This window comes from Hylobates moloch, unplaced genomic scaffold (genome assembly GCF_009828535.3).
Source record: "Hylobates moloch isolate HMO894 unplaced genomic scaffold, HMol_V3 SCAFFOLD_2, whole genome shotgun sequence".
Lineage (NCBI taxonomy): Eukaryota > Metazoa > Chordata > Mammalia > Primates > Hylobatidae > Hylobates > Hylobates moloch.
Window position 1 is genome coordinate 127,171,265 of NW_026652277.1, and position 24,025 is coordinate 127,195,289.

Below are 24,025 nucleotides of genomic sequence, written 5' to 3' on the forward strand. Positions count from 1 at the left end.
CCTCCTGAGTAGCTGGGACTACAGGTGTGTGCTACCACACCTGGCTAGCTATAATTTTTTTTAAAAAAATTATTTACCAACATAAAGTTCCCTGATTTTTTTTCTAATAGTAAATTTTTGGTACATTTCATTAACACTTAAAACATTAAGTTGCTTTATACTTCCATGATATCAAAATGCACCCTTTGGCAGTAAACAGCGCTGCTGAAGGGGGCTGAGCCTCTTTAGGTTTAAACAGAGTGAAAGGCCCCCATAGAGGAATTTCTGTCCTCTTTGTTTGGTGAGGAGTGAGGCCACTGGTCAGTAAATAGGTTTGATTCAAGCCTATTTTCTCCTGAGTGCTTCTGCCAGGGATAAAGTATGTGTGGGAACAACCTACACAGAAACCAATACCTGAAACTTGCCTAAGTAGAAAGAGCCTATTTATTTAGGACTTTAAAAGTTGTGATTCAAAACAAAGCAAAACAGACTTTCCCTAGGTTAAAAAAAATTAATTCGTTTATAAAATAATCTAATTAAATGATACATTATTAATTGCATTATTTTTGTGTTAAGCTTAATAAAAGTGAGTTTTGTGGTTGCAGTTTTTCACAGCCCCAGTTTTAATTCTGCATCTCATGGAAGTAGGACCCCATGAGAGAAATGTGGAGGAAGGACTGGCTGGCTGCTGCATTCACATTTCCAGGCAGTTGAAGGGATGAGGGAGACAGACCCATGCCTTAGCTGTTCTGAGGACTAGCTGTGCTCTCGCTTTCACAGTTACTCATCTTTCCTTCTGGAACATCTCTTCTTCCCACTTGATTGCTTCCTGGATTTTTTATAATTTTGTCCTACCAGACCAACCGAATAATAAAAACTTCACTGAACGTACTGGGACTCCATGGGCATAGTGAGGACAGCAAAGATTCTATCTGGAGACCAGATACTACCACAGTCTAAGGATGGGGTGAGGCATAATCAGCAGAGACTCAGGGGTGTCTAGGAGGTCAGGCAAGGAGATGAGTGAACAGATCAATCTCCTGGACAGGAGGCCCACGTTCCATCTGAGGCTGTGCCTCTGAGCACAAAGCATTTGGGTGCTCTGATAATGGTTGTGGGGTGGAGAGGTACAGTGGATTCTCATCAGGGATTGGGGCCAGGAGAGTCCTTTCTCCATCTGCAACGTGTTGCTGCAGACCCAACTCAAAGCTTCTCTGTGCCACGGCATCCAACTCTCCAGGCAGCTATTCTTTCTTTTCCCACAGTACTCAGTTCCTTCCTCTCTAACAGCAACTGACACAGCACCTGTAGTTGATCTGTTTTAACATCTATCTGCACAAAACCACTACAAGCCTTCCAAGTAGAAACTCGGTTATACCATCTTTGTTGCCACAGGCCCTAGCACCATGTGAGCACCTACTTTGGAATTTAGTATTTTATGAATGACTAAAGGAATGGTGTCACTTGCATGTTTTCATTTGATAAAGCTGTCTGCAGGAATTTAGAAGGAAAGTAGCTATTACTTTTCCCTTTCACTTTGGCCATCGATTCAATAAAGATATGTTTTCGGCCAGGCGCGGTGGCTCTCGTCTGTAATCCCAGCACTTTGGGAGGCCGAGGTGGGCAGATCACGAGGTCAGGAGTTTGAGACCAGCCTGACCACCACGGGGAAACCCGTCTCTACTAAAAATACAAAAAAATTAGCTGAGCATGGTGACACGCACCTGTAATCCCAGCTGCTCAGGAGGCTGAGGCAGGAGAATCACTTGAACCTGGGAGGTGGAGGTTGCAGTGAGCCGAGATCACGCCATTGCACTCCAGCATGGGTGACAGACAGAGACTCCGCCTCAAAAAAGGAAAAAAAAAAAGGTATCTTTTCATAACCTTTTCATTCTATTCAAATATAGACACAAAAAGCCACAGAAAACTAATGTATAAAGTTATTATAAGGCAAATACCCTTTTAACTACCACTCAGGCCAAGAAAAGAAACTTTGCTGGCCTCTGCCCAAAGTTCCTTGTCAAGCCCCTCTCTCACCCAAAAGGAATCATTCCCCCGACTTTTATATAACCATGCACTTAATGTTTCTTTATAGTTTTAACATCAAAATATGCATCCCTAAGCACTATAATTTAGTCTTTCCCATTTAAAAAAATTGGTTATGCTTTTTAAGCCTCTTTTGATCTGCAGGTTCTTACCTCCATCCCTTTCTTTTCCTTACATTTATCTATTACTAATGAACCTGAGCTGTCTAACCTCGAGAATTTCTCCCAGTCTGGAGTCTGTTGATTGCACACATGGTACAGTCCAGCATGTTGCCCTGTCTTCTGTCCTGTCAGTTCTGCTATACTTGTTTTGAAAATGCACATTTGCTTCAACTTGATGGATATATTAGGGAAAGCCTTGTGCATTATGGATTTTGCCCCCACTTACATTCTTCCACCATGAGAAACACTAGGGAAATGAAAACTGCATTCAGCTACACGGAGCCACATAGGAACACATACACCTCAGATCTATCTACCAGCTACCCTGGAGCTGTTCTGAGCCTCTCCCACCCACACCTAGGGTTCTGATTGCAGAAAACCCTCCTTCCGCCACTTCAAAATTGCTCAAAAGCTGCAACTCTTCCCATACCCACCTTCACGAACTTCAGGTCTTTTACAAGGTATGTATGTTTCGTGACCATTTAAATATGTAAAACTGTATTGCTGGTTTTTTTTCGTTACTATCCTGTTTTTTAATGCCATCAAGAAAGTTTTTCTTAAACCTCATTTTCGCAATAAACTCAGTGGTTTTTGTTGCACAATGCTGCAAAGTGTAGATTTTTTTGGTTTGTGTTTTGTTTTTTGAGGCAGTGTCTCACTCTGTCACCCAGGATGGAGTCCATCATGGCTCCATGATCATGATGATCATGGCTCACTGCAGCCTTGGACCTCTCCAGCTCGAGATCCTCCTACGTCAACCTCCCAAGTAGCTAGGACCGCAGGTGCATGCCACCACACCCAGCTAATTTTTTTTTTTTAAGAGATGGGATCTCGTTATGTTACCCTGGCTGGTTTTGAACTCCTGGGCTCAAGCAATCCTCCCACTTCAGTCTCCCAAAGTGCTGGGATTACAGGCATGAGCCACCATGTCTGGCCAAAGTGTGGAGATTTTTTAGGAACACATATGTCGCATTACAACAGAACTGACTGTATTTCTTGCAAATCGGCAGCTGAGTCCAGAGGCTTAGTCAGACTGATATTCTTTGGTAGTGTGTTCTTTCAACAGAAGCCTCATCATGTCTGGTTGTCTCTGTTTTTGTGAAATTAGCAGACTGATGCAGCAAATGCTTAGACCCATTATTTCACTGGGGGCAGCAAAATGGTGACATTCCAATTCTATTATTTGCTTTTCATTTATCAGTGGCAATACTTTTATAAAGAGATGTTTCCCCTTATCTAAAATTTAGTACAGTTCATATAGGAAAGGTGGTGCTTGATTCTTTCCCTATACTTACCACTTTTCATGATAAATTCATTTCCTAGTATTCCTCCAAAGGTAACCCATTAGCCTTTATTTTATAATATCATTATAAACTCACAGATTTGAAATATTTGTTGGGTTTTGATCAATTGCAATTACTGTTGTTTGTGAAGCTCAAATTACTCCATCTTTGGTCAGTGAGACCCTCTTCAAATTGGCTCCTGAGGCCTTTTGACATGACCCCAGTAATCTTTCAGAAATCTCCACACTTTGTAGCATCGTACAACAAAGGCCACTTTTGCTATCTAATAGAACATGAGGTTCCAGGCTCATCTGGTAGATTTCCTCCCTGAGATCTGGCATCTGCCATTTCTCCCAGAGACTCTGGTTTCTTTAAGTGAGAAATGACATTTCAAAACAACAATCTAAATTCTAGGACTATGCATTGCTACTGGGTTGTGGTCGTTGTTTATAGACCTTTTCAGTGGATAGAGCTATATATATACACATTTGATATTTCTTGAGTTTAAAGTCATGTTCAGGACTATGGAATATTCTTTTTTTTTTTTCTTGAGATGGAGTCTCGCTCTTTCGTCCAGGCCGGACTGCAGTGGCGCTATCTCGGCTCACTGCAAGCTCCGCCTCCCAGGTTCATGCTATTCTCCTGCCTCAGCCTCCCAAGTATCTGGGACTACAGGCGCCTGCCACCGCACCTGGCTAATTTTTTGTATTTTTAGTAGAGACGGGGTTTCACCATGTTAGCCAGGATGGTCTCGATCTCCTGACCTTGTGATCCGCTCGCCTCGGCCTCCCAAAGTGCTGGGATTACAGGCACTGCGCCCGGCCGGGACTATGGAATATTCTTATTAGCTTCTATTATATTTCATCTCTATCTTCTTTCTTCCACATTGAGAATCCTGATTCTCAAGGACAAAGAAAATTATGAAATTTGAATATTCCATAATTACTCAATGACTTTATCCCACATTACATATACAACGGTCTCAAAATAACAATACTAATAATACCATCACTGGTGTACTTTACTGAGAATAGTTAAAAAATAAAACTTGTATATATTCATTTTCTTCTATTTTTTAAATAGCCTATGTCTCCACTGCCCAAGCATATCATCATACAGCATACTCTCACCCTTTGAGATGGGGTCTTGCTATGTTGCCCAGGCTGGTCTCAAGCTTCTGGGCTCAAGCAATCCTCCTGCCTCAGCCTCCCAAGTAGGTGGGACTAAAGGTGCATGCTGCCACACCTGGCATACTCCTCACTGAATATAATAAATTCACAAATAATAATATGATTAATGCTCACCACCAGTTGTGTGTCAAGGTCTCTCTTATTATTAATATTTAGTTTTGTGAAATTCATTCTACAGCAGATGCTGCAGAAAGGGCTCATGGCAACACTATTCTCTGAAGTCTTGCATGTTGATAAACCTGTGTGCCCTTTATAATTCAACATCAGTTTGACTAGATATAAAATCCTTGCTCACGTTTCCTTTGCTTGAGTTCATAAATATATTATTCCATTTTCTTCTGGCATAAAGTGTTGCTGTCAAAGAATATGATAATCTAATTTTCTTTCCCTTATAAATCATTTGCTCTTTTTCCCTAGATGCCCAAATAATTTTTCTTCAATGTCCAATAATGTTAGGAAAATATGTCTTGGTGTTGGTTGTTCTGCTTCAAATTGTCAGGTTCATGGTATGCATTTTCTTTTTTATTTTATTTTATTTTATTTTATTTTATTATACTTTAGGTTTTAGGGTACATGTGCACAATGTGCAGGTTTGTTACATATGTATCCATGTGCCATGTTGATTTCCTGCACCCATTAGCTCGTCATTTAGCATTAGGTATATCTCCTAATGCTGTCCCCGCCCCCCCCACCCCCCACCCCACAACAGTACCCGGAATGTGATGTTCCCCTTCCTGTGTCCATGAGTTCTCATTGTTCAATTCCCACCTATGAGTGAGAACATGCGGTGTTTGGTTTTTTGTCCTTGCGATAGTTTACTGAGAATGATGTTTTCCAGTTTCATCCATGTCCCTACAAAGGACACGAACTCATCATTTTTTATGGCTGCATAGTATTCCATGGTGTATATGTGCCACATTTTCTTAATCCAGTCTATTGTTGTTGGACATTTGGGTTGGTTCCAAGTCTTTGCTATTGTGAATAGTGCCGCAATAAACATACGTGTGCATGTGTCTTTATAGCAGCATGATTTATAGTCCTTTGGGTATATACCCAGTAATGGGATGGCTGGGTCAAATGGTATTTCTAGTTCTAGATCCCTGAGGAATCGCCACACTGACTTCCACAATGGTTGAACTAGTTGACAGTCCCACCAACAGTGTAAAAGTGTTCCTATTTCTCCACATCCTCTCCAGCACCTGTTGTTTCCTGATTTTTTAATGATGGGCATTCTAACTGGTGTGAGATGGTATCTCACTGTGGTTTTGATTTGCATTTCTCTGATGGCCAGTGATGATGAGCATTTCTTCATGTGTTTTCTGGCTGCATAAATGTCTTCTTTTGAGAAGTGTCTGTTCATGTCCTTTGCCCACTTTTTGATGGGGTTGTTTGTTTTTTTCTTGTAAATTTGTTTGAGTTCATTGTAGATTCTGGATATTAGCCCTTTGTCAGATGAGTAGGTTGCAAAAATTTTCTCCCATTCTGTAGGTTGCCTGTTCACTCTGATGGTAGTTTCTTTTGCTGTGCAGAAGCTCTTTAGTTTAATGAGATCCCATTTGTCAATTTTGGCTTTTGTTGCCATTGCTTTTGGTGTTTTAGACATGAAGTCCTTGCCCACGCCTATGGCCTGAATGGTATTGCCTAGGTTTTCTTGTAGGATTTTAATGGTTTTAGGTCTAACATTTAAGTCTTTAATCCATCTTGAATTAATTTTTGTATAAGGTGTAAGGAAGGGATCCAGTTTCAGCTTTCTACATATGGCTAGCCAGTTTTCCCAGCACCATTTATTAAATAGGGAATCCTTTCCCCATTTCTTGTTTTTGTCAGGTTTGTCAAAGATCAAATAGTTGTAGATATGCGGCATCATTTCTGAGGGCTCTGTTCTGTTCCATTGATCTATATCTCTGTTGTGGTACCAGTACCATGCTGTTTTGGTTACTGTAGCCTTGTAGTATAGTTTGAAGTCAGGTAGCGTGATGCCTCCAGCTTTGTTCTTTTGGCTTAGGATTGACTTGGCAATGCGGGCTCTTTTTTGGTTCCATATGAACTTTAAAGTAGTTTTTTCCAATTCTGTGAAGAAAGTCATTGGTAGCTTGATGGGGATGGCATTGAATCTATAAATTACTTTGGGCAGTATGGCCATTTTCACGATATTGATTCTTCCAACCCATGAGCATGGAATGTTCTTCCATTTGTTTGTATCCTCTTTGATTTCATTGAGCAGTGGTTTGTAGTTCTCCTTGAAGAGGTCCTTCACATCCCTTCTAAGTTGGATTCCTAGGTATTTTATTCTCTTTGAAGCAATTGTGAATGGGAGTTCACTTATGATTTGGCTCTCTGTTTGTCTGTGATTGGTGTACAAGAATGCTCATGGTATGCATTTTCAATAAGTGGTTTCAATTTTTTACAGATATTTTTATTTGAGGTATAAACATTTTCACTTGAGATATATAAGTATTTTTACTTACAATATAAACATATGCTTGAGGTATACACAATTGTCAAAATGTGTCAAACATCTAAGATAAATGCATTTTATTAAAATTTAATAAATATATCTTTGATGTTCAGTTTGATGCTGTATAACCACCACCTAAAATAAGATATAGAACCTCAAATCCTTTTTGTATTTTAGGGAAGTTTTCTTTAATTATAGTCTTAGCATTCATTCTGTTCCCCTGCATTAATTTAATTCCTTAGAGATACGTATCATCTAAATGTTAAATCTCCGCTTTCTTTAATATTTGTCACTTTCTTGTAAATAATTTTTACCTTTCTTCATTTACTTTTGGTTTAAAAAAATTTCCTCCTCCTGAGGGAATACTTCTAAACTCATTTTACAAGGCCAGTATTACACTGAATACCAAAACCAGACAAAGGCACATCATAAAAAAAAAACTACAGGCCACTATCTCTGATGAATACTGATGCAAAAGTCCTCAACAAAATACTTACAAACCAAATTCAACAATACATTAAAAGGGCCATTCATCATGACCAAGCAGGACTTATCCTTGAGATGCAAGGATGGTTCAATGTATGCAAATCAATCAATGCGATATTGACATAATGAAGGATAAAAACCATATGATCATTTCAACTGATGCTGAAAAAGCATTTGACAAAATTCACATCCCTTCATGATAAAAACCCTCAAAAGACTGGGTATAGTTCTCCTAGTACTATGTAGCTAGAGCAACCAGACAAGAGAAAGAAATAAAGGGGATCCAAATTGGAAAGAAAGAGGTCAGGCCAGGTGTGGTGGCTCACGCCTGTAATCCCAGCACTTTGGAAGGCCAAGGTGGGCGGATCACTTGAGGTCAGGAGTTCCAGACAAGCCTGGCCAACATGGTGAAACCCCATCTCTACTAAAAATACAAAAAAATTAGCCAGGCATGGCGGCAGGTGCCTGTAATCCTAGCTACTCAGGAGGCTGAGGCAGGAGAATCGCTTGAACCCAGGAGGCAGAGGTTGCAGTGAGCCAAGATCACGCCACTGCACCCCAGCCTGGGCGACAGTGTCGCAAGACTCCATCTCAAAAAAAAAAAGAAAGAGGTCAAATTATCCTTGTTTATAGATTACATGATCTCATATTTGGAAAAACCTACAGACTCCACACAAAAATCTATTAGAACTGATAAATAAATTCAGTAAAGTTGCAAGATACAAACACATACAAAAATCAATAGCATTTCTGTATGCCAACAGTGAACAATTTGAAAAAGAAATCTAAAAAGTAACCCCATTTACAAATAAAACTAAATTAATAGGAATTAACCAAAGTGAAAAATCTCTACAATGAAAACTATACAACACTGATGAAAGAAATGGAAGAGGATGCCCCAAAAATGGAAAGCTATTTCATGTTCATAGGCTAGAAGAATCAATATTATTTAAAATGTCCATACTATCCAAAGCAATCTAGAGTCAATGCAATCCCTATCAAAATACCAATGACAGCCCACTAGCAGGGTGGCCATAGTGCCATCTGCCTCGTGTAGGGCCCACTTCTCTGACCAGCAGACCCATGGATTACCACCTGATGCAAGCCCCTCTCGCTGAGCCCATCCCAGCTGAGGTATCCTGGAGAGATCTTCACTTGTGTCCCACGTGGAAGATCAGTTGGTGCCATTTCTGCTGGAGCTTTAATTTTTTCTTCTTCCTGATTATAATACTTCTTTTCTGTAGCTTTAGCCAAGCTCCTGGGAAACACTCTTTTGTCCTTGTTGGGTGTAGAGGCCATGCTAAGGCCCAGTGGAACACCATGTTGTCACTGTTCATCCTGTTTGCTCTCCTAATCACCTTGGTCCAGTGTGGGTGGGAACACAACTCTATAGCAAATATTTCGACAAGTATTGCATCAGGGAATCATCTTCGTGGCTGCTGGATTTGTCATGAACATTCCCAGGATGGAGAGTTCTATCTTCTGGCTTACCTAAGAAATCTCACTACCATCCCCGCTGACTTCCTAACGATAGTGATCTTCAAATCCCAAACTCCTACTTGTTGAATGGAACTCTCCCCCACTTAACGGATTCCACTTGAACCCCCTGCCACCATTACCTGGACCTGGGAAATTGGGTATTTATATCTCTAGTGCACTAATGATTCTATCTTTTGCATTCACTGTTGTGTTCATGACACAAGAGTGGAAGCCTCCCTGTGATGCTCTCATAAAACTTTAGTTGCCATGTTCCCAAGGCCACAGCAAGGTAAATGGGATTCTATTTGTAAGCGAGGAGACCACATATGGTGCCTTCTGGATCAGAACATATAAGGAAAAAAAACTGCCTTATCTGGGAAGGTGGGAGTACTGCCCCCTTCCGGAAAACAAAGGGTGTCCCGCTACCCCCATTGGAACAGGGGAAAAATATCTCTCTAGACACAATTTCACAGCAAAGCATAAATACCACACCCCACAGAGCTTCTGTTTGTGCCCCAACTGGCTCATTTTTGTTTGTGGCATGAATGGGAAGAAGTTACAACCTGAACTGCGCCCAACTCCCCAGGGAGTCACCTGTTCTCTTAGGAGTAGCTTTCCCTTTTATATCAAAATCTTGGAACAGAGGTGAATGTATGCTGGCCACTCTTGCCCCTCCAGGAGTCACTGTCTGTAACTGCATAACACCCAAGAATACTAGAAGTAAGTGAATAATAGGAGTAATTCTGGCAGGAATTGGCAGTGATAGGACTAGCAGCACCCTGGGGCAGCTTTGCCTACCGTGAGTCAACTCTGATGAACTTGACTCAATCCCTAGAATCCTAAGCCACCAACACAGGTCAGGCATTAAAGGGAATTCAAGAGTCTTTAGGCTCTTTGGCAAATGCAGTTCTCGTTAACAGACTAGCATTGGATTATTTACTAGCTGAACACAGTGGAGTCTGTGTAGTTATTAATAAAACCTGCTGCACAGATGTTAACAACTCTAGGCAAGTTGAGATTAACATTCAAAAGATCTATGAACAAGCCACCTGGTTACAGAGATATAACCAGGGCACCGACCCCAACTATAGCTGGTCAATTATCAAGTGCTTTCCCAAGTCTCACCTGGTTTTTACCTCTCATAGAACCTTGGATAGTTATCTTTTTGTTTCTAATTTTTGGCCCTTGCTTATTTAACCTCTTAGTAAAAGTTCGTGTTTTCTAGATTACAACAGTTCCAGGTAAAAAACAATGCTGGCACAAGGCTTCCAACCTATCCTATCTACTGACCTGGAGAATGAAAGTGTCCTGCCTGTGGGCCCGTTACATCAGGTATCCAGACATTTTTTACTCCTCCAGTGCTAGGCAGGGCCTATGGCCATGAGCTCAGCAGCAAGCAGTTACAGAAGACTGGCCTTGACCCTTCTGCAGCCCTCTTAATATTAAGGAGGAGGATCTAATTTCTGAGGGGAAAATGAGGTAGGAGGCAGGACTTGACTCCAGAGGTGGGGCTCAGACAATGGATCAAATTGAGGACTAGCTAAAACAGGGCCAGGGCAAAAGCGCCTTTCAATCAGACCTGTCCATCAGTGTGCCATATCAATCTACTGTTGCCATGGCAACACCTGGGAGTTACTGGCCTTTTCCATGGCGTCTAATGATCCAAAAGTTACTATCCCTTTCCTGCATAAACTGCCCCTTAATCTGCATGCAAATAAAAGTGGGTATAAATGTGACTGTAAAACTGTCCTAAGCTGCTACTCTCTGCCTATGGGGTAGCCCTGCTCTGCAGGAGCAGTCACAGAGCTATAGCACTACTGGAGCTGTAACACTGCCTGTTCAATAAAGCTGCTTTCTTCTAAAAAGGAATTACCAATGACATTCTTCATGGAAATAGAAAAAACAATCCTAAAATTTACGTGGAGCCACGAAAGACCCCAAATAGCTAAAGCTATCTTAAGCAACAAGAACAAAACGGAAGGAATCACATTACCTGACTTCAAATTATACTACAGAGCTATAGCAACCAAAACAGCATGATACTGGCATAAAAACAGACACATAGACCATCAGAACACAATAGAGAACCCAGAAATAAATCCACACACTCATAGTGAACTCACTTTTGACAAAGGTGCCAAGAACATAAGCTGAGGAAAAGACTTCAATAAATAATGCTGGGAAAACTGGATATCCTTATGCAAAAGAATGAAACTAGACCCCTACCTCTCACCATATATAAAAATAAAATCAAAATGGATTAAAGACTTAAATCTAAGCCCTCAAACTATGAAACTACTACAAGAAGACATCGAGGAAACTCTCTGGACAAATGGGATCGTATCAAGTTAAAAAGATTCTGCACAACAAAGGAAACAATCAACAAAGTGAAGACATGGCTGGGCGTGGTAGCTCACACCTGTAATTCCAGCACTTTGGGAGGCTGAGGCGGGCAGATCACGAGGTCAGGAGTTCAAGACCAGCCTGGCCAACATGGTGAAACCCTGTCTCTACTAAAAATACAAAAATTAGCCAAGTGTGGTTATGTGCGCCTGTAATCCCAGTTATTTCGGAGGCTGAGGGAGGAGAATTGCTTGAACCCAGGTAGCGGAGGTTGCAGTGAGCCGAGATGGCACCACTGCATTCTATCCTGGGTGACAGAGTGAGACTCTGTCTCAAAACAAACAAAAAACCCACAGAAAATATTTGCAAACTACCCATCTGACGAGGGATTAATAACCAGAATATATAAGGAGCTCAAACAACTCTACAGGAAAAAACCTAATAATCAGATTACAAAATGGGCAAAAGATTTGAATAGACATTTCTCAAAAGAAGACATACAAATGGCAAACAGGCATATGGAAAGGTGCTCAACACCACTGATCATCAGAGAAACGTAAACCCAAACTACAATGAGATATCTCACTCCAGTTAAAATGGCTTTTATCCAAAAGACAGGCAATAACAAATGCTAAAAAGAATGTGGAGAAAAAGGGACCCTTGTACACTGTTGGTGGGAATGTAAATTAATGTACAACCACTGTGGAGAACAGTTTGGAGGTTCCTCAAAAAACTAAAAATAGAGCTACCATATGATCCAGCAATCTCACTGCTGGGTATATACCCAAAAGAAAGGAAATCATTATATCAAAGAGATACCTGCACTCCTATGTTTGTTGCAGCACTGTTTACAATTGCCAAGATTTGGAAGCAACCTAAGTGTCCATCAACAGAAGAATGGATAAAGAAAATGTGGTACATATACACAATGGAGTACTATTCAGCCATAAAAAGAATGAGATCCAGTTATTTGCAACAACATGGATGGGACTGGAGGTCATTATGCTAAGTGAAATAGGCCAGGCACAGAAAGACAAACATAACATGTTCTCATTTATTTGTGAGATCTAAAAATCAAAACAAATGAAATCATGGAGACACAGAGTAGAAGGATGGTTACCAGAGACTGGGAAGGGTAGTGAGGGTTAAAGGGGGGTGGTGGGGATGGTTAATAGGCACACAAAAAAAGAAAAAATGAGTAAGACCTCGTATTTGATAGAACAAGCAGGCAACTATAGTCAATAATAATTGTACCTTTTAAAATAAAAGTGTATAATTGGATTGTTTGTAACACACAGGATAACTGCTTGAGGAGATGGATACCCTATTTTATATGATGTGATTATTTCACATTGCTTGCCTGTATCAAAATATCTCAAGTACCTCATAAAGATATACACCTACTATGTACCCACAAAAATTAAAGCAAACAAAAAAGTTCCTCTGCCTACCTTGTATTTCTTTTAGGACATATGTTGTATTTTTATTTCCTCTTGTGTTCCTTGTAGTTTACTCACTTCTGAAATTATTTTTCTTTCATTGCTTTCCTCAGCCCTTCTTTCCTCAACTCTGTCACATCATGTTTAAGTTTTTCTAATTCTGATTTATGAGCTCTTTCATGTCTTGTATCATTTTCTTAATGTCTTTAAGCTTTTTTTTTTTTTTTTTGAGACAAGGTCTTGCTCTGTTGCCCAGGCTGGAGTGCAGTGGTGCAATCTTGGCTCACTGCAGCTTCTGCCTCCCAGGCTCAAGCAATCTTTCCACCTCAGCCTCCCAAGTAGCTAGGATTACAGGTGTGCGCCACCATGCCCAGCTAATTTCTGTATTTTTTGTAGGGATGGGGTTTGCCATGTTGCCCAGGCTTCTTTTAGCTTATTTTGATATTGACTGTTACAGTTTTGATCTACAGTTGACCCTTAAACAATGCAGGGGTTAGGGACACCAACCCCTTGGAGCAGTCAAAAATCCACATATAACTTTTGACTCTCCAGTAACTTAACTACTAATAGTCTGCAATGGACTAGATGCCTTATCAGTAACATAAATAGTCGATTACATATATTTGGTGTGTTACATGTATTGTATACTGTGTCCTTACAATAAAATAAGCTAGAGAAAATAAAATGTTATAAAGAAAATCATAAGGAAGAGAAAATATATCTACTATTCATTAAGTGGAAGTGGATCATCATAACAGTATTCATCCTTGCCACACTGAGTAGGCTGAGGAGGAGGAAGAGAAGGAGTTGGTCTTGCTGTCTCAGGGTGGCAGAGGCAGAGAGGTGGACGGGGAGGCAGGAAAGGTGAGCACACTCAGTGTTAACTTTACGGAAATACATTATAATTTCTGTTTGACTTTTTGCTTTTTCATTTCTCTAGCAATGTTTCCATACAGTATCAATCCTTCTTCCACTCTTTGCTTTAGTTTCATTGCTCTTATCATAAAAGGGTCTATGTTGTAAAAGAAGTCAAAAGTAGTCTTGAGTAACTGGAACCCTTCCATCAGATTGTCTAGTGTCAGTTTGTTTCCTGACACTGCTCCTTCTACGTCTTCTTCCTCATGATCTGGCACTGGTTCGGAGGCACTCATCTCCATCAACTCATCTTTGAATGCCTCTGCTGTGGTATATATTAGGCCTTGAATTTCTCCAAGATCCACATCTTGACAATGTTCACCCCTCATCTTTTTTGCCATATCCACAAATCTCTTTCATGATTTCCTTGATGGGCTCTGTCATAAATCCCATGAAGTCACGCACAACATCTGGGCACAATTTACTCCAGCAGAAACTTGTTTTGAGCTTGATGGCTTTCATGGCTTTTTCTATAACAACAATGGCATCTTGAATGGTATAATCCTTCCAGACTTTCATGACGTTCTCTCTATTGGGGTTCTCTTCCATAATGTTGACAATCCTTTCCATAGAGTACCATGTGTAATCAGCCTTAAAGGTCCTCATGACCTCCTGACTAGAGGCTGAATTAGACATGTTGTGTCTGGGGATGAGTAGACCACTTTGATGCCTTTGGTGTTGAACTCATGGTGTCCTGGTGGCCAGGGGCATCATTGTTCAATATCAAAAGAACTTTTTAAAAGGTAGTCCCTTACTGGCAAGGTACTTCCTATAACTTCAGGGAGAATGTATTGATAGAACCAATCTAGAAAACGGGTTCTCATTGTCCAGGCCTTTTTGTACAACCAAAAGGCTGGCAGTGGGTGTTTAGGTTAGCAGCTTTATGGTTAGGGGCAGTCTGGATCATAAACCCAACTGCATTGGCACACAACAGTACAGTTAGCCTATTCCTTCCTGCCTTAAATGCTAGTGCTTGCTTCTCTTACTAATACATGTCTTTTGTGGCTTTTTTTTTTTTTTTTGAGACAAGAGTCTTACTCTGCCTCCTAGGCTGGAGTGCAGTGGCGCGATCTTGGCTCACTGCATCCTCTGCCTCCCGAGTTCAAGTGATTCTCCTGCCTCAGTCTCCCGAGTAGCTGGGATTACAGGCACTGCCATCACGCCCAGCTAAGTTTTATATTTTTAGTAGAGACAGGGTTTCACCATGTTGGCCAGGCTGGTCTTGAACTCCTGACCTCAGGTGATCCGCCCGCCTCAGCCTCCCAAAGTGCTGGGATTACAGGTGTGAGCCACCACACCCGGCCTTTTTGTGGCTTTTTTTTTTTTTTTTTTCAGAATAGGTCACTTTTGTCTGCCACAAAACTTGTTCAAGTAGATATCCTTTTTCTTGTCATTTTGTTAATGACATCTTGGAATTCATCTTCTGCCTCTTGGTCAGAAGAAGCTGCTTCTCCTGTTATCTGGACATTTTTAAAGCCAAACTTTTTTCTAAAATTATCAAACCATCTTTTGCTGGAATTAAATTATCCAGTTTTAGATCTTTTACCTTCTTCTTGCTTTAAGTTGTCATATAATAGCTTTGCTTTTTCTCAAATCATATTAGAGTCTACAGGTCTGCCTTTCTTATAGCCATCCTGTGCCCACATAAAAGCTGCATTTTCAATACAAGACAAAAAAGGTATTTTGCAGGCTAGGCTTGGTGGCTCACACTTGTAATCCCAATGACTCAGAAGGCCAACTCAGGAGGACCACTTGAGCCCAGGAGTTGGAGACCAGCTTGGACAACAAAGCAAGACTCCATCTTTACAAAATTTTTTTTTTAAATTAGCCAGCATGGTGGCATGCACCTGTAGTCCTAGTTACCTGAGAGGTTGAGGCAGGAGGATCTCTTGAGCCCAGGAGTTTAAGGTTACCATGAGCTATGATCACGCCATTGCACTTTAGCCTGGATGAGAAAGTGAGATCCTGTCTCTTAAAAAAAAAGAAAAGAAAAGAAAAAAAAAAAGGTAAAAGTATTCACAAAAAAGTGCAAGGTTTTCATATCTGATGGTATAGCTGCAGTGGCAGCTTCTCCAAAAAATGCTCCTCTAAGTAGGTAGTAGTCCCAACTACTTAGGAGGCTAAAGTGGGAAGACTGCTTGAGGCCAGGAGTTCAAATCCAGCTTGGGGAATATAGTGAGACCCTGTCTCTATTTTTTTTTTTTTTTTTAAAGAAACCGACTGTAAGTTTCTTTAAGTGGACTCATATAGTTCAAATCCATGTTGCTCAAGGGTCAACTGTATCCTGTGAGCATGTCTTTCTAGGGTACATTCACCATCAGTGCTGATGTTACTCTGCTCCTTATTCTCTTTATTCTTATAATCACCTTGAAACTTCTATTGTTCATTTTAATATAAAATTAGTGTAATAGTGGTCAGAATCAAAATGTAGTCATGTTTAAAAAATGCTGACAAATACAGCCAAGGAAAGCTATGAACAGAGAACTCTCACACTTGTATGCCTGATAACAAAACAATCACAAAGAACTACAAAAGCCACAACCTTGCATAAAGGCCACTGCAACCTTATGCAGGAAATATTAATACTTCTGCAGGGACACCTGTCCAGTCCAACCTTGGACTCTTGTTACTGATCACTATAGCCAAGGATAATCATTTCAAAACAATTATGTAATCTTCCCCAATTTTCCTTTAAAACCCTTTGTCTCCCTTTACCTTCCTGAATATTCACATCGTTTCCTACGGCACATGTATGCCTACTGCAATGCCCTATTCCTGAATAAACATCATTTTCTTTCAGAGAACCTCTCTTTGTTATATAGGGTGACATTAGTTTTCCTAAATGTTTAGAAGATGTGTCTTTAGAAAGAAAGTAGATTTTCTAGTTTCAAAAAGCTCCCTCTTGCATGTTGAAAATCTTGCATGTTTAAGCATGTGGCTTTCTTCCTTAAATTTCTGGCTCTGTTCCTATTCCCTCTTTGTCATGATTGTCCTTGTATCCTGGATAATTTTGATGCCATTTCCAACAGTTCCACCTCTATGGGAGCCTGTCCTGGAAGAGAGCCTTACCAGATCAGTTTCGAGAGTGCACAGGGGTTAGACTGCTCCTGCCTCTTCCAACCTTCCTGGGGGCCCCTTGTACTCACACACTATTGGCTACTTAGGGGATCCTAAGTACTCTATTCTTGGGAAGCCCTGCCCTCTCCTACACAGATGCTGATACTGTGCAGATTTCATGGCTGTTGGTTTGTTGTTTGTCCTTACCTGTTTGTATTTTGGAATTTAGGTAGATACCTTGTCACCTACTTTTGTTGTAAATGTTACACAGGGTTTTTCTACCGACAGCAATCTTTTTTTCTTTTTTTTTTTTTTTGAGACCGAGTCTCACTCTGTCGCCCAGGCTGGAGTGCAGTGGCACCATCTCAGCTCACTGCAACCTCCGTGTCCCAGGTTCAAGTGATTCTCCTGCCTCAGCCTCCTGAGGAGCTGGGAGGCGTGCGCCATCATGCCTGGCTAAGTTTTGTATTTTTTGTAGAGGTGGAGTTTCACCATATTAGCCAGGCTGATCTCGAACTCCTGACCTCAAATGATCCACCCACCTCGGCCTCCCAAAGTGCTGGGATTATAGGTGTGAGGCACCATACCTGGCCACCTGACAGCAATCTAAATAGAATGATTATCAAGGTACCAGTTCTAAGTATCAGCACGGGAAATTACAAGCCCTAAAAATATAAATTCCCTTTGACTCTACAATCCTAATTCTGGGATTTATCCTAAAGAAATAATATCATTAGGTAAGTGAAAAAAATATGTGTGTATGAAGCTGCTCTGGTCGGGCCTTAGGGCGCTTCCCCCCGATCCGCTCGTTTTTAACTCTTGCTTGTACTGTAAGTATTGCCCCCAGTGATATCTTATTTGGAATTGTGAAAGTGTCCGGTCCTGTTAAGTTTGAATAATCAACTAATATATAACTAACAAAATGTAAAGATACACACCTTCAAATGTTGGTCCATAAATCGACTCTCCATTATCTCCTTTTCCATACACTATATCTGAGAAATAGCAACAAATAAACATTAGAATTTTGAGATGAAAAGATTTAGGATACAGTAATGACAGAGAAAAAATGTTGCTTTAAATGATGATTTCAAGGCTGAGGTGGGATGATCACTGGAGCCCAGGAGTTTGAGACCAGCCTGAGCAACATAATGAGACTCCATCTCAATTAAAAAAAAAAAAAAAGGAATCAGCCAGGTATGGTAGCTCATGCCTGTAATTCCAGCACTTTGGGAAGCTGAGGCGGGCAGATCACCTGAGGCCAGGCGTTCGAGACCAGCCTGGCCAACATGGTGAAACTCTGTCTCTACTAAAAATACAAAAATTAGCTGGGCGTGTGCCTGTAATCCCAGCTGCTAGGGAGGCTGATGCAGGAGAATTGCTTGAACTCAGGAGCTGGAGGTTGCAGTGAGCTGAGATTGTGCCGTTGCACTCCAGCCTGAGCAACAAGAGTGAAACTCCATCTCAAAAAAAAAAAAAAAAAAAAAAGAATATGAATAAAAAATAGGTGCTGCAAACAGAATTCATGTTCAAAATTTCATATCCTATAGTGGTAACTCATTTACTTACCTAGCGTATTAGAAATAAAGTTTCCTATAATGTAACAAGGTTTTTTTCAGGTGTTCACATGCTATGCATATTTTGGTTTAGGCAATGCTCCCACTATAAAAAGACTCCATGAACAAGTTATTTTTTATCTATCCACAGCTAAAAGAGGAGCAAAGCTAACTCTAGTGAAAAGAGTGGGCTCTGAGGTCTGTCCTCTCTCCCCCATCCTCCCCATCAGTATCTCTCTACTAACTTCAGCTCTATTCTGCTCCCTCCTTTAATACAGTGCTCAATAAATATTTATTGAAGGACTATGCTTTTTAAAGTCAGTATGAGCAATTTACGTACAATAAAAGTGTGTGTGCTATTTTTCAAAGAAAACTGATGCAACACCAAGCATGTAGAGAGAATTTATCCCAGAAAGGCCATGCAGCATTTAGATTATACTACTCAGAGCTGGGTGCGGTGGCTCATGCTTGTAATCCCAGGACTTTGGGAGGCCGAGGCTGGCGGATCACGAGGTCAGGAGATCGAGACCATGGTGAAACCCCGTCTCTACTAAAAATACAAAAAATTAGCCGGGCGTGGTGGCGGGCGCCTGTAGTCCCAGCTACTGGGAGAGGCTGAGGCAGGAAAATGGCGTGAACCTGGGAGGCGGAGCTTGCAGTGAGCCGAGATCGCGCCACTGCATTCCAGCCTGGGCAACAGAGCGAGGATCCGTCTCAAAAAAAAAAAAAAAAAAAAAAAAAATTATACTACTCAGAAAGCTGGCTCAGAAGTTAATTGATAAGCCTTAAGTCTCCAACCCGACTCACGTAACACTCAGCCATGGTTCACTACCCAGCCCCAGGCAGCTCTCCAAAGGAAGTTGTCATGGCTGAAGGCTGAATCTGGAAATGGGGAAGCTGAGGGCCCCCCCACCATCAATCCCTTCAGATCCTAGGGGTTGGTTCTCCCAAGGAAATCTGCCCAGGTGGTCTTCTCCCCTGCCAGCTTACCTACCCATTGGTCACATTCCCTTGCCCCCTCCCTCCCACATCCACCAGCATTACTCTTGTCCTCTGCTTCAGATCTCCTAGGTGAATATTTTCTATTGACACCATTTCAATCCGTATTTGCTATTCTTTTTTGTGGCCATAGTCCACCCTCTTGAATTCAGCCTTGTATATCTGATATTATTGCTATACTCTGACAACAAATTCAGAGATGCTGAATAGTGGTTAAAAGCAAACTTGAAAGTCAGATGATTTTTGATTAAAATGTTGATGTTGGTTACTTTTTCCAAACCTGTTTGCTTATCTGTACAAACAGGGATAATGGTAACTGCCTCACAGGTAGCTCTGAGGATGAAATGAAATAACACAAGTAGAGCACTCAGGCAGTGCTTGGAAGAGTGTCATGCCCATGCAGCATCACATGCTTCTAGAATGCCCCCTCTCATTATCATTATCTTCATCATTCTGCTCAATATGATGATGATGATAATAAAATGCATTAAATTTATCTCAAAAGATCCTTCTGAACTCACACTGAAGAAATGTCTTATGAATAGAGGAAATGTGGTAAGGGCCTTTGGTGTTCTAGTTCTATTTGATAACATAAAACAACTCATTCTGGAGAAGAGCTCTGAATGTATGGAATGTGGCCAGGTGTGGTGGCTCATGCCTGTAATCCCAGCACTTTGCGAGGCCGAGGTGGGAGGGTCACTTGAGGCCAGCTGTTCAAGACCAGCCTGGGAAATATAGTGAGACTCTGTCTCTACAAAAAAAAATTTTTTTTTTGAGACGGAGTCTTGATCTGTTGCCCAGGCTGGAATGCAGTGGCATCATCTCGGCTCACTGCAACCTCCACCTCTCGGGTTCAACCGATTCTCCTGCCTCAGCCTCCCGAGCAGCTGGGACTACAGGCATGTGCCACCACAGCCAGCTAATTTTTGTATTTTTAGTAGAGATGAGGTTTCACCATATTGGCCAGACTGGTCTCGAACTCCTGACCTCGTGATCCACCTGCCTCAGCCTCCCAAAGTGCTGGGATTACAAGCGTGAGCCACCGTGCCTGGCCTACAAAAATTTTTTTAAATTATCTGGGCATGGTGGCATGTGCCCGTAATCCCTGCTACTTGGGAGGCTGAAGTGGGAAGAGTTCGAGGCTGCAGTGAGAGCTATGATTGTGCCATTGCATTCCAGCCTGGATGACAGGCTAAAACCCATGCCTATATTCCTAACACTTTGGTGGGGCTGAGGCAAGAGGTTTCATTGTTTGAGTCCAGGAGTTCAGGACCAGCCTGGGCAACATAGAGAGACCTTGTCTTTTAAAAAAAAATTTTTTTTAATTTGCCAGGCGTAGTAATGTGTGCCTGTAGTTCCAGCTACTTAGGAGGCTGAGAAGATCACTTGAGTCCGGGAGGTTGAGGCTGCAGTGAGCTGTGATTGTGCCACTGCACTCAGCCTGAGCGACAGAACAAGACCCTGTCTCAAAAAAAAGAATGTGGGAATGCCTTCGTTTCTCTCAAATCCATTCAAAGTCACATAATAATATACACTGGAGATGGACATTGCTGTCTCACTGTTTGAAAACATGACCTAAGATCTGTGCACTTTACTATTTGGAAATTTTACTTTAAATAAATAAAAACACAAACAAATAATATGACCTACTTTCCCCAAATCTTGCAAGGGTGGGTGGGAGCTAAGCAAAAACAAAAATAAAACGAAACAAAAGAATACAGCATATGGGGCTGGGTGTGGTGGCTCATGCCTGTAATCGCAGCACTTTGGGAGGCTGAGGTGTGCGGATCACCTGAGGTCAGGAGTTCAAGACCAGCCTGGCCAACATGGCAAACCTGTCTCTACTAAAAAAATACAAAAATTAGCTGGGTGTGGGGGTGGGCCCCTGCAATCCTGGCTACTTGGGAGGCTGAGGCAGGGAGAATTGCTTGAACCCAGGAGGTGGAGCTTTCAGTGAGCCAAGACAGTGCCACTGCACTACAGCCTGCGTGACAGAGCGAGACTCCATCTCAAAAAAAAAAGAAAAAGAAAAAGAAAAAGAACACAGCATCTGAAAGCCTAGCACATGAGAGTCAACACTGAGCTCAGTGTCAGGAGCCCCTAATATTAACAGGCCCCCTTGAGAAATGTTTTATACTAACAAAAAATAGAAAACCATCTAAATGTTCACCAATGGGGAATTAATTAAACTGGTATAGCAATATGATAAAAAAAGAAAACTAGGCAGATGTTAAATGTTTTGTATGTTTATGTTCATTAGCATGGTTAGATAGACACCACATATTCAGTGGAAAGACACAAAATGGAAAAACACTTGAAAGTGAGGTTAGATAACAATATTTGTGGTATGATCTCATTGTGGAGAAACCAAAGGGAAAATACCTGCTTTAACATGTAGGATGCTTGGAATATATCTATATTTTTCTCCTCGTCAGCCTCAGAATGTTCCAGATCATACAAAAAACGGTAAAAACTAATTTAAGCTTCTCCATGTGTCATCGAGTTCAAGCAAATCTCCTTTGACACTAAGCCAGTTATTTGTAAATTGCTGCCTTGTTGCTCCCTATAGACTATCCCCCAAAAGGCGCCCAAAATTCAATTCCATGCTTTTAATCAGACACCTAGTCTATGTAAAACCAAAGGACTGCCTGAAAAGAAAGCGAACATAGAAACCAAAATCCTTTAGACATTTCTTTTTACTTGTAATAATGTAACATGTTTGGTGAGAAATAAGTTGTTTTCCATTTATTGTATTTTCTTTTTCTTTTTTTTTTTTTTGAGACAGAGTCTCGCTCTGTCGCCCAGGCTGGAGTGCAGTGGCGCAATCTCGGCTCGCTGCAAGCTCCGCCTCCCGGGTTCACGCCATTCTCCTGCCTCAGCCTCTCCGAGTAGCTGGGACTACAGGCGCCCGCCACCGCGCCCGGCTAATTTTTTGTATTAGAGACGGGGTTTCACCGTGGTCTCGATCTCCTGACCTCGTGATCCGCCCGCCTCGGCCTCCCAAAGTGCTGGGATTACAAGCGTGAGCCACCGCGCCCGGCCCATTTATTGTATTTTCAAATTCCCACTCTTAGTATACTTATTAAAACCACTGTATTTCTAGGTACTATGTATTTAGGTGAGCATTTAAAATTGGTAAAAATAAAATTGGTAAAATAAAATGTCACTCTACTCTCCTATGTCATTTTTGAATTTGGAATATTCCTGGTAACATTAATTAGATTTATTTATTTTAATAATCAGGGTGTTTTATAAAGAATACAAATATCTTACTTCATTATTTGGCTATATAAAGCATTCTTTAAATATGTCTAATTTTAAGGATATCTAATTCTACATACATTTCATAAAGATAAACGAAAGTTTGGACCTTCTTATTTGATATTGCAATTAACTTGTATTTACGATTTTAAACTTACCGCCTCCTTGTATCCAGCCATTCCGTACTATTCGATGAAAAATGGAATTTTTGTAATGTAGTCTTATGCCACTTTGAGAAAACCCTGCTTTTCCTGTGCACAAGACCTGAAAATTTTTACATGTTTTGGGACACACATCACAGTATAGCTACAAAATAAAGACAAAAGGTTTCAAAGATTAAATATTTAACACTCCAGCAGTTATAGATCCTACCCCCACAAACTTATATATAAAAAAAGTATCACCTCAAAAATCAATCTTCCAATTGGAGAAGAATCAATACAAATGTCCAAAAACACGAAATCATGCTGTGAAGATTAAGGAGAAACATATAATGCAGGTCAAAGTCTTATAAGAAAGTTTTCAGAAATGACCAAAAATACAGCAGATACAATATTTTTAATGATAAGATTTCAATAACATTACCAATGGATAATATTACAGTAAAATTAAGTGAATGACTTGTATTAGTTTATTTCATTTTATCAAGTTTTTACAACCCACTTGACACATTTTAATTTTTATTACTTTATTTATTTATTTATTTATTTATTTATTTTTGAGACAGGGTCTGGCTCTGTCCCCCAGGCTGGGGTGTAGTGGCACCATCTTGGCTCATTGCAGCCTCAACCTCCTGGGCTCAAGTGATCCTCCCACCTCAGCCTCCAAAGTAGCTGGAACTACACACATGCACCACTACCAGGCCCAGCTAATTTTTGTATTTTTGGTAGAGATGGGGTTTCACCACGTTGCCCAGGCTGGTCTCGAATGCCCGAGCTCAAGGGATTGCCTACCTTGGCCTCCCAAGCTACTGGAATTACAGGCGTGAGCCACCACTGCACCTAGCCCATATTTTACATTTTAAAAACCTTTCCAGAGTGAAAGCTCTGGAGAACATTAACCTATCTCACAGGAGTGAAACACATGGCCTAGATATCTACCACATCACAACTAAGTGTGGAAATAGCCACACCTAGTGTGGGGAAGAAAACAGACCAGGGATTCTTCTCTACTTCCCTCCTTTCCTGAGTATTTTTGGGAAGGATCCATCATGAACATCATGGATTTGGTTACTCTGCATCCTGGATTTTCAGAGACAGCACAGATTAGCTAACCAGAGCCAGGCCACATCTGTTCTGAGTGGGAAAATCAGGTCCCTATATCCATAGCAGGTGTAGCACCAGAGACAGGGAAGAGAAGAATGCTGGCCTTTC

General features: G+C 41.0%; 1 protein-coding gene across 5 annotated transcripts in view; it reads right to left on the reverse strand.

The window, feature by feature from the left end:
* The window catches only part of PPIL6 (peptidylprolyl isomerase like 6), a 51,832-nt gene that overhangs the window by 14,916 nt on the left and 12,891 nt on the right, over positions 1-24,025 (reverse strand). For 3 of the 5 annotated variants that reach the window (XM_058435468.1, XM_032156412.2, XM_058435469.1), the window contains exons 4-6: positions 23,057-23,119; positions 22,811-22,958; positions 17,775-17,831 (exon numbers count right to left, since the gene is read on the reverse strand). In XM_058435468.1, the coding sequence (XP_058291451.1) occupies positions 17,775-17,831; positions 22,811-22,958; positions 23,057-23,119 (268 nt within the window). Of the gene's footprint in view, positions 1-7,085; positions 11,753-15,125; positions 16,832-17,772; positions 17,832-22,810; positions 22,959-23,056; positions 23,120-24,025 lie in introns of those variants that run through there. The other 2 variants (XM_058435471.1, XM_058435470.1) reach the window with 2 other exon arrangements.